This window comes from Schistocerca cancellata, chromosome 3 (assembly GCF_023864275.1).
Source record: "Schistocerca cancellata isolate TAMUIC-IGC-003103 chromosome 3, iqSchCanc2.1, whole genome shotgun sequence".
NCBI classification, from domain to species: Eukaryota; Metazoa; Arthropoda; class Insecta; order Orthoptera; family Acrididae; genus Schistocerca; species Schistocerca cancellata.
In genome coordinates this window covers 861,862,804-861,874,619 of record NC_064628.1, presented here as the reverse complement: position 1 = coordinate 861,874,619, position 11,816 = coordinate 861,862,804, and the positions used below count along the sequence as shown (strand labels likewise).

At 37.3% G+C, this 11,816-nt stretch overlaps 1 protein-coding gene across 1 annotated transcript in view; it reads right to left on the bottom strand.

The window, feature by feature from the left end:
- Window positions 1-4,834: 4,834 nt before the first annotated feature.
- The window catches only part of LOC126175916 (calcium/calmodulin-dependent protein kinase type IV-like), a 366,189-nt gene continuing 359,207 nt past the window's right edge, over window positions 4,835-11,816 (bottom strand). The window contains exon 7 of the mRNA XM_049922985.1: window positions 4,835-7,629. Within this exon, the coding sequence (XP_049778942.1) occupies window positions 6,507-7,629 (1,123 nt within the window). The 3' untranslated portion in view covers window positions 4,835-6,506. The remainder of the gene's footprint in view (window positions 7,630-11,816) is intronic.

Sequence of the window (11,816 nt, the reverse complement as noted above, 5' to 3'; positions counted from 1 at the left end):
GAGGATGAAACTACACAACACTTAATCTTCAAAAGCCAACCTCTGGAGGGCATGAGAGATTGGTTGGTTGGTTGATTTATTTATTTGGGGGAGGGGACCAAACAGCAAGGTCATCACTCCCATCACATTAGGGAAGGATGGGGAAGGAAGTCACCTGTGCCCTTTCAAAGAAAAAATCCCAGCATTTGCCTGATGCAATTTACAGAAATCACAAAAAACCTAAATCAGGATGCCCAGGCATGGGTTTGAACTGTCGTCGTCCTGAATGTGAGTCCAGTGTGCCAACCACTGCGCCACTTCGCTTGGTGGCAAAAAAGACAAAAAATTCAAGTCTTTGAAGACTGAAGAAAATGTGCCTAAGTAGGAACTATTTAAGGTCTCCACTATCTTTTAATGGTACTGGTTTGATTTACTAGAATCACAGCTCTTGAAACCACATAATAAACTTAGTTTTGGAAACTGAAATGGGAATCCCTGAACTTAAGGCAGTTATCTTTTTGGGGAACACTACTGAGAAAATTTAGAGAACCGGCATTTGAAGCTGACTGCAGAACAATTATACTGCAGTCAACGTACATTTCACATAAGGACCATGAAGATAAAAAACTTTGGGGCTCATACGGAGGTATATAGACAGTTTTTCCCTGGCTATTTGTGAGTGTAACAGGAAAGGAAATGACTAATAGCGGATACAAGGTACGCTCCACGCCACATACCATACGGTGGCTTGCGGAGTATGTATGTAGATGTAAATGATATACAGTCTGATCATGATAAATGCAACTAGAAACAATAAACAGCCATGAACTGAAAGGTGAATCTGATGGTGTGTTATTGAATTACTTGAAAACTGCTTAAAGTACCTTGTCATCACTGGTTAACATTTGAAGAAGATAATGAGCAAGCAGTAATCTCATTAGCTTGCTTAAAGCCATAATGTGGAAAAAATTGCAAAAAACCAAAACCAGAGTACCATTTCAAGCCAAAATACTTACCTCTAGTGTCTCTTAATGCAGAAGATTTGCAGAGTGATCACAGATGCAAACACCTAAACGAACCTTGTTAATTTTGTTCAACACTTTCTCATTGTAAATCCTTGTGTTTGCAATTTGTTTACAATGCATCAATTATATTTTTGCAGTATACTGTGGTTTGTTGTTTTGTCCATATATACTCTTAGTATAACATTTTGCATTTGAAACTGGCACATTTTAGCATCGTCATCACATAACCTCCCCTTTTAATATACCGTATTAACCCAAGTATAAGACAATCCTGAATATAAGACCCCCTCTCCCCCCCCCCCCCCCCCCACTTGTAAGATGCTCATTAAAAAAATTTATTTTTCAACAAATTGTGATTAATAAAGATTACAAACTTTTATCATTGAAAGGGATCTGACTAAAATGTTGACATTACACCTACGCTAAATTTACACCATTTGCTTGTTGTCTATATTTTGATAACACAAGGAGAAATAAAATAAACAAAAAGAAATTGTTTGCATTAATTTTTATCTATTTTGTTTACTTAGTCTGTTGTCTGTCGTATCACCACCGCCACCGCCGCCGCCGCCACACCTAACAGGATAGCTGTGGAACATACGTCTCTGCTGTCACAAATATTTGGCTGTTTCTTCTGGATACATTGCAATTTCTGAGGTTGTGGTTACTGTGGGACTTAAGTACACAGTTGACTTCCACCCATACATATAGCGGATTTCGCTTCTCTACGGACATGAGAGTGTTATAGTCTCTATTGCTACCAAACATATCGTCTGCCTGCCACTCTCTAATTGGCTTTGTAGAACCAGAAGCTGACACCCCCAATCTTTCCCGTCATACCTCACAGTGAGTGTGTACAGTATTGCTGCACTAAATGCATCAAGTCTGCCACTGGCCCCCACCTAGACTTTTAGTGTCTCATGCAGAAATGTATGTTACTGCAGAGAATTTGCTCAATTTTAAAGTCAGTTTGATTCTCAGTGCAAATGGATTCAGGCAAACTACAGTTTAAACAGGGTAGATATTCATAAAAACCAAAGTACACAGTATATATTTCCATTGTCGGGTGCATGATGATATTTCTGCCTGCTCAATTCTCCCCTCCCAACACTCATCATAGTTCTCAGCCAAGCTCGGTCACAGTTCCCCCTCCAACTTTACATAGTGCTATGCCTACGCAACAGTGAAACACTGACGGCAGAGAGAGAGAGAGAGAGAGAGAGAGAGAGAGAGAGAGAGAGAGAGAGAGAGAGTGTGTGTGTGTGTGTGTAATTTTTTTTTTTTTTTGCAGGAGGAGAACGAAATGTTTTGTGAACATACTTTGAACATTTGGCTACAAGTTGGTATATAAAACTACTTTCTTTTATTTACAGGTGAGCCATAATGGACAATGAAGTAGACGTCAGGCTGCGACAATGGTTGGTGATGGAGTTCCTCTTCAAGACCGGCGATGACTCTGCCACATCGATTCACAGGAAGTTGCTCCCTGTTTATGGGGAGGACACAGTGGATCATAGCAGTATCCAGTGGTGATAGCAGAGGTTTAAAGAAGGTGATTTCTCTCCACCGGACAATCCACGATGCGGTAGACCATCAGCAGCAGTGAGTGATGCGAATAAGGAGACCATTGATCACATCATCCAAAATGACAGATGTGTGATGACATGACTTGCTGAAGTGACTCGTTTAGTCATTGGGTAGTGTGGTATCACTGGTACAGTCATTAGGGTACAGAAAAATCTGTGCACATTGCGTGCCTAGATTATTAGCAAGAGAAATGAAAATGATGAGGAAGAATGTGAGCAAGGGTCTCATGAAGACCTTAACTGAAGAGTGGAAACAGTATTTTGACAGCATCATTACCCAGAAAGAAACATGGTTGTTTTTGTCTGAACCCGAGATCAAAACCCAATCCATGGAGTGGCGTTATCCGGGTCCCCTTGGAAGAAGAAACCAAGACTTTCACAAACAGTAGGCCGAAAGGTGATGGCCTCTTTCTTCTGGGATCAGTGTGGTGTCATTTTCATTGACTTTTTGGAACCTGGCTCCACGATCAACCGGGACCGTTACTGTTCGTCATTGCCATCAAGACCCACAGACCACAGCTTAAGGGTCAGCTCATCAGACAACACCATGACAATGCCAAAAACCATACAGCCCTTATAATGCAGGAGAAAATCAGGAAAATGGGTTGGAAGATTGTTCCTAATCCTCCCTACAGTCCAGACTTGGCTCTGTCTGATTTTTACCTTTGCCGGAAGGCCCACCTGTGTGGTAAAACATTTGATGTGTCAAGCGATGATTTAAAAGTCAATCCCTAGAATTTTACCAAAGTGCATTTACATCATGGAAAGAACATTAAGCCAGATGCATCACAGCTGATGGAGGCTACATTGAGTAGGCTCAGTGTATAGCTAAATGTTTCAAGTATGTTCACAAAAAAATTCATTCTCCTCCTGCAAAAACAAAAAAAAATTGGAGACGACTGGGCAACACTTTTTGAACGCCCTTTGTAATGTATAAACAAAATATCACATCGTTATTCAGTCCAATTCTTCGATTTTCACTCATCCCATGATCTAGTGACATCTGTTTGTACTATCTCCACCATAGGTCTTCCCACTGTAATTTATTCTCGCAACAATAATTATGGTTAGTGTAATACAATTTATTTCGTTTACTAGACTTTCAGTCTGGATTAATTTTCCTTCTCGTTTCATCTGGATGTTATCATCTTGTTCTAAACCTGATTCAAAGTTGGTAACTATTTTCCAGGTATTCTAATACACGTTTAGTGACAAAATTTCTCATTTGCAATCCACTTGATGAATCATTAGTTTCTCATAACCAAAATAAAATACTGACTTGGGTTCAGAATCAAGTAATGGCGTTTGAAGGACAAAATCTTTACCTCAGAACTTTTATTCAAACCTGTTGAAATACAATAAAAGTTGGTAAGCTAATGGAATTGAATGTTATTTCCTCCTGTGTTTCACAAAATTGTCAATTTTTTAAGCAGAGCATTAGTTTGTTATAGTGACTAGTTCTTAATTTCTCACATATCCATTCCACTAGCACCTAGGGGCAAATATCACGAGATTGTCGAGCAAGATCGATACTGTATCGAGCGCTTTGGTGTATCACGAGATCTCGAGCCTATTTTCAAATGCAAGTATTGTTTGATATCCCCAAGTCTTCGGAATTGTTCAAAATAAATTTGCGTGAAACCTCAATAGCCAAAGCTCCATCTGTAAATGTGAAATATTAATCTTTTAAAGAATTTAAAAACATTGACCTCAGCAGCAATAGTTTAATCTGCAAATATATGATTACCCTGCATTATCTGATTGACAAATTTGTGAATAAACTTTGTCTTATAATCTGGTAAATACAACAACTTCCTGGCACCTAAAAATTCTTAGGTCTAGGAATGACTTAGCCAATCTGTGAAGAGTGAATGAATGATGATTGGAGTAGAGGGAAAAAATCTTTCAGTCCATAGAGAGAAAATTTCTTCCTTTTTTCCAGAGAATAACTCTGTCTGACAGCTTAGGCTGCTTTTAAATGTACCTGTCGGCTGCTCTATGCTTCCTATATGTGATGAGTAGCAGTATCCTGCTTTATATTACTGTTATTCCAGCCCAGATTTTCTTCTGTTAATTTCTTACTTTATTATCTATATCCATGTATATACATTAAACGTTATTGTTGTCTGTCAAAATGTTCCACGATATCATCTGTGTTGGGTAAACTTGGCTGCAAAAAATTCACAGTTATGCCATTATGTTGTATAAAATTGTGTGTGCTTCTTGAGAAACAACATATGAAAATTCCAACAAAACAATGATTGCATTTATTGCAAGATACTGTTACACAGAAAAATGTAAAGAAACACCTTTTAGAAATAAGAACGATTTAGACAAAATAAAATTACCTTATGTCTATCTTTGGCCTTAGGTGTACAGAAGTAATCCAACAACTGAGCATATTTACAACATGGAATAAACTACATTTAATCATTGACTGAAGACTGACTTTTTTTGCATTAGACTACTGTAAAACATGGGTAAGCAATATGAAATATCTGCAGTAAACCATTGAAAATTCTAGTACAAGAAAATATTATCACCAACTATGTCACAAAACACAGCCAATATATTTATACAATAAAAACAAAACAAATTTCAAATGACTGCACAAATACTACAAAAAAATAAAATTATTTCAAAGTGACAGAATACAAGAAGATACAAAGGCAAATGAAAATGTATACCAGACTTCAACTGTGAAATAAAGCTGTCCATGTCACCACATAACTGTAGTCTTTCAGTTAAACAACAACAAATTAATCCACTCCAGCTTCTAAAGAAATAAAATGGAGTATGTGTCCACTGTCAGACAATGGCTTTTCAATGTTCCCTCTATTACGATGACGGCGCAGAAGCTAATCAACCAGCGATTATCCTTGGCTTAATTTAAGAGATGTGAAAAAATATAAAAACTTTTCTTTCAGTACAGAATAAATCCAGAAACACAAACTACATTTAACTTGTATATGAATGTTATTCATATTATTATTATATGTTCAATTTACTGAATTAACTAAGACAATTTAAATGCCTTTCATACCTAGTGTTCGAAATTAATCATCTTTACAACGTGCTTGAAAGGAAAACACCTTTTTGGCTGAGGTATGTACTGAAGATGATTTAATTCTCTCTACCTCTCTCCAGCAGCAAAGCTCATGATGGAACAGGTCAATGACAAAATATTAAATTTGTGCACATTTATATTTGTACTGGAGGCATACAAGCTGATAAATCCGGATATTGTGTTTCACTTTGACCTCCACAAATGAAATAAATATTTCATACCACAGTTTCGCATTGCATTTCTTTCTATATGCAATAAATAACAGCACTGTGCTGTCATCTAATATAAACTAAAGTCACAAATTCATAAAAACAGTCATTTTATGGGAAGAATTCCCATACATCCTTGACAGATACACTGCTGTCAGTAAGTAGCTCATTCTGTGATTACAAAAGAAGGAATACAAACAAAAATAGAGGGAATGTCAGGGCAACACCCACCAACTTTACAGCCATGGTGAGAGACAGTGAATATTGAGTAATAAGAGTTTTGAAGACCATGAAGTAATTTTAGTGGTCTGCTGCTATGTTGATAAATAAATGGACACAAATTATCTTTCGAACTGATGTATTTCAACAATGGCCATTCACTTGTGCTTTCGAAAAATTTGTTTCAAGGTTATATCTCGTATAATATCGCACATTTGTTTGGGACATTCATACAACACATTCTCTCTCATACAATCTAAATAGTTTTCACACACATTCAGTAAAATTAAGCATGTGCTATGCAAGCATGCTACACAGAACTCTCACTTTATCTGCACCATCAAAAGCAAATCTCGGCCAGCGAGTCTGTTGTACTTGACGCACTGTTAATACACAAATAATGGGGCTGCATGTTTTGGTTTCAACAAGTGATTCCCCTGTCCACGGTTATTTCAACTGGAGGATTCGAAATACTGGTAATTCGATGTTGCCTCCCTATATGATTCAGGATGTCCGTGGTAGGTGTGGGGTGTAGGTGGCAGCACTGCTCTTTGCACTGGGCACACGAAGCGCACGAGGAAACAGGGTATGAGGACCGCCGACAGCAGTTCTTCGAGCGCTTTACTGGTAAACCCTCTTCGTCGATCTCTATTTCATTGGAGTTTCTCACGTCTCCAATGTGTTCTTTTGTTCCTCTTACATACAATTCATCTTCTATATTCAGTCCAGGAACAGATTTTGTACATCCTTTCACAGTATTTCTCAGTCCCACAAACAAATTTACATCAACTATGTCTTCATTTTTTCTGAAGCCATTCACATGTTTCTCACAAACCTCTCTCTCGTCACAGTTTTTTGACACCTCTGAAGATCCTTTAGTGGTTTCTGGATGCAAACCATTACTTATAACTTTGTTGTGTACAAATGAATCACATCCTGAAACTCCGTTGCTTCCGTTAAGATGAACTAAGTTTCCTACGTCTGTCATACCATTATAGTGTGTTAGTTCTCTACTACTATTATCTTTGTTTATTTCACATACACTATGACAGCCACTGCATTCTACTTCTTCACTACATTCTACTTGTTTAGAGCCGACAACACAGTCCGAACTGGCAGTCTCACCATTACAGTCTTTTTCATGGACCACACCATTGGAAAGAATTACTGCAAACTGATCCTCATTCTTGATACCATTACCACATTCATGACACTGGACTCCAGTTTGGTTCACTGGTGTTTCATCTGCTTCTTTACATTCTCTATCCCTAACTTCATCATCTCCTTTTAATTTAGAGGAAGCAGTGGACAGTTGTGCTTCATGCTCGTAAGTGTGTCCATTTTGTTCCATCATTTCACTTTGCTCTGTGAAATGTATTTCACTACAGCACCTCTTATATTTCACTTCGCCATTGTGCAGCAATTCGCCATCATTTCCATCAGTCCTGGTGGCGACAATCAACCTCTCATCACCACCAGATGGATGGATGAAAGCACCACACAGCCAGGGATGAGCAAGGCAATCTTGAGTAGACAGTCTCCGTCTGCAAAAGAAGCAACAAAAGGACAATACAGAATGAATCATTTGAGATATAGCATTCATGCAACACACTCATAACTAAATATGTAAATAATCAAAAAGTTAAGAACATGAATTCTAACAAGAAATTTTTTATTGTATTACGTCACTTAATTTCCTGCTCCTCAGTTCAGCAATCAAATTTTTATTTTTGTTAGGAATAAAGTGTTCTTTTGTACCTGACAATTAATGAATGGAGGCAACTAACAGTCAGCATATACTTATATTCTGCCCATAAACCTTATTTCCTTCTGTTTTAACTATTGTACTTGTATTTTAGTATTTTGTTCAAAACTTGCTACTTTTGTGCCTTTATCAGCAACTTCTTTCCCCAGCAAATCAGATGCCTGGTGGGGAGGTTGGGGGTGGAGTGGGGTGGGGGGAGGGGAGATTGTTGATATACAAATAACTGTACATGTACAGCGGATTTTGGACAATAAAGAGTGTGTTAGTATAAAACTTTATAAATAAGCTGCCCCGTAATGTATTGTGTGTGTGTGTGTGTGTGTGTGTGTGTGTGTGTGTGTGTGTGTGTGTGATGCAGTTGGTAGCCTACAAAATCACCTTTTGTTTGATTCAATGTAATTCGTCTAATAATACAGCTGATGTACTGATAAAATTACCAGAGTGTACAGTCTGAAAAAACTCTTGAGACATATTACCTTCTCCCACATACAAACACAACATGCAAAATAGCAATGACAATAACATTGGAGAAATTTCAACTCTTACATTGACTTAACAGGGTCATCCCTCCAGTACAACATTTCCAAACAGAACATAAAGGGGAAGTGATACTGGCTTTACAAGTATCAACACAGGAAATGTAAATAGGAATGACTATGGAGAGCCAGGAGACAGGATGTGTTGGAGAGAGGACTCGTGAAGACAGTTCACACGACCTGGTCTGTCAAGCTTGTAGTTGCTTATATTACAAGCTTCAAACAAGGAAGATAATAAAAAAGAAGGTGTACAACATAAAAAACTCACACGACATGAGCAATTCTTTAACAGGAAATACTGCTGCACAAAAATGAGCAGCAAATATTCATCAGGTGTACTTTCTGATATCTTGTACAACAACACTGAAGAATTTATCAGGAGGAGGGTAGTCTGCTGTGCAGGAATGCTGATTTTAGCCTTGGCACTCAAGACTTAGAACTATGGGAACTTTGGTCTCCCATTAGCAGTGACCTTATCTCTTTGTAAGTGGAAACAGAGATGTGCATCTTCACCCAGAATTATTTTCCATGTAACTACCAAGATAATATGCGTACCAGTATTGGGCTGCAGTGTTAAGAACAAAGGCAACAGTATTCATGTGTGTGGACCGTGTGCATGCAATCTGAACAAGAAGGCAAGTTTAGAAGCTAGGATATAACAAACCACGTTCAACTTTGTATGCGCAATTCAGCATTTTTATGTTGGTGTCTTTTACTGAATACATGACTAAACAAATTAGCACTATTTCTTTGTGCAATGTACTGTGTGTGATAAGTACATAAATTTAGTAAAATATCCTGCAGGACATGAAAATCCAGATTATGAGATGATATATCATTTGGCAATAATTAACCAAATTTGTCGTATAAAGGATCACTCAGCACTAATTCGTTGAAAGCTTCAGTTAATTTTACTAAACAACACTATATTTCCAACACACTTCTTCATATGTTTATTCAAGTATGAACATTGAAGGCTGCATCTGGTAAAATTTATGTTCTGTTAGCTTCTAGAAGTAATCCACTTAAATCTTGCTCAGTTACAGAACCACTTTATGTTACATTTCTAAATGTATTTGTATTTTAATTAAGCACTGAGAAAGGTTGGTAGCACTTAATGCTAAGGAAAGCATCCCAGTTTATTGGGTACAAGTGTTTAGAACACTGAATGATGGAGAATAACAGTTCGCAAAACAGTTAAATTTAATATTTTAATTGCAGTTTGCAAGTTAACAGGTTATGGGCTCAATTGCAAGTAACTGTTTTGGGGGATGTTGTTCTGAATCATGGAAGTGCAATTAAGTGTGGAAAAGAGAACTTTTAAGTATGCTAGCAAATATAGTAAGAAGTTAAGGTTGTAGTGCTGTCAACTGAGTTTAGAATACAGTCTATTGTTTTTTTTTTTCAAGTTATCACTATCAACAACTGAGTTTTAGGTTAAAATGTTTGTATTCAAAAATTGGGTTCTAATCATATACTGCATACTGAGATAAAAGTTCTGCAGAAACGGATCTGTCAGAGAAAGCTGTACTTAGAACCACTAACGGGAGAAGCTGACTGGAAAATATGAGAAACAAAAGTAAGACACTTGCGAGATTACCATGAAAGTACGAGGCACGTCCAGAAAAGAAGTAACTTTTTGGAAAAAACACTCATAAAGACTTTTTTAATCAAATTTAAATCTACAAGAATGAGCATTTCTTGAACTATCTTTCTACATAGTTGCCGCCATTGTTTAGACCTTTGTCATAGCAGGAAACCAATTTTTCTATGCCCTCTTCATAGAAAGACGCTCTCCATGATGTCATTACTGTCAGAATGTTATCCTCCAAAATAATGCCACAAGTTCAGGAACAAGTGGAAGTCAGAAGCTGCAGAATTGGGGCTGTAAGGTGAGTGATCAAACTGCTCTCGACCAAGTTGCTGAATAAGGTTTTGAGTGACACCAGTGGAACAGGGATGTGCAACACAATGCCTTGATTGAGCATTCCACACCTTTTGTTTCAAATTGAATGCCAAAGTTTTCTCAGTGTTTCACAGTATCATACCACACCGATGGTCTCACCCCTGGGAAAGAACTAAACAAGCAGAAAATGACGCAAAAAAATAGTGTTCAGCATTGGCTGTCTTCACTGGCTGCATACAGCATAGAAAATTTGGTTTCCTGCTATGACAAATGTCTCAATAATGGTGGCAACTATGTATAAAAATAGTTTAAGAAATGCTCTTTGTAGTAAAAATAAAATTTAGTTTGAAAATGTTTTTATTAGTTTTTCTGAAAAGCAGTACTTATTTTCAGGGCATACCTCATACAGTGGATGTAACTGACAAGAGATTAGTACAACCTCGGCCACTGTAAGAAGGTGCAACATAAATACTTGCCAAAAAGCACAAACAAGAGTGTGATTTTTATCGTAAAGCAAACAGTTCATAAATGTGTATAACAACAAATGCAAACAGTGGTGAAGTGTATCAAAAGTGCTACATGGATATCTTAAAACACTAATTTGAAGCCACATCCAAGGCTCAGTTGCTTAAAATTTGTACACACATTATCTTCTTTAATTGGATACCAAGCAAAGATGTTTCAAGCCACACAGTAAGACTTAACAGATTGTGGAACAAGTTACACAATGAACTTCAAGTAAAAACATAAATGGTTTGCTATATCTCATGTTAGTTTGTAAAATGTTGTAAATTTTGCTAGATGAGTTCGATATACATCAGCCAAATTGGATGTTACTAAAACACACAATAAAAGAGCACATCTGACGAAGTAACAGTCCAGTTACATACGTTACAAGAAAATTATATGAAGAATTTGAACATTGACAAAACACTAACAGTAGTATAAAACACCAAAAGAAGTATTAATGGTAATTATGAGGAAAGGGAAACAAAATGGGAAAGGCAAATTCTTTATGGCGGAGTCACGGAAGGGTGACATTTGCAATAACTGTAAAAGAAAGTATCATTGGGTGAAGGGTTGGAGAAAGTGGATTTCTCACGGAAAACCAACATAAAATCTAAACAGACGTAATGATAGCTGTGAAAATGCTAATCTATCTGTGAAAAAGCCTATTCAGTTGAAGCAGATAAAGCAACATGGTGGGTCAACTACAGTACTACAAGACATGTAACCAAATGTTCAAATTATCTTAAAGACTTTCTAAGACTTGACAGTCCACACAGTGTGAAGGCAGCTGAGAAGGAACCTTTAATGGCAGTGGGAAGGAGCAATATTAGGTTATCATTTATGGGCTATGATGCTGTTGGATTTATGGCATGTTTAATGGTTCAATATGAACTTGTCTTCACTGATACTTTCTCATGGTCAGAATCCTAAAAGTGAATTTAAGTCAGCAACAAGACAATACTGGCTTAACATTGGTGATGAAGTAGTGTTGCATGGAACACAGGAGCCTTTCAG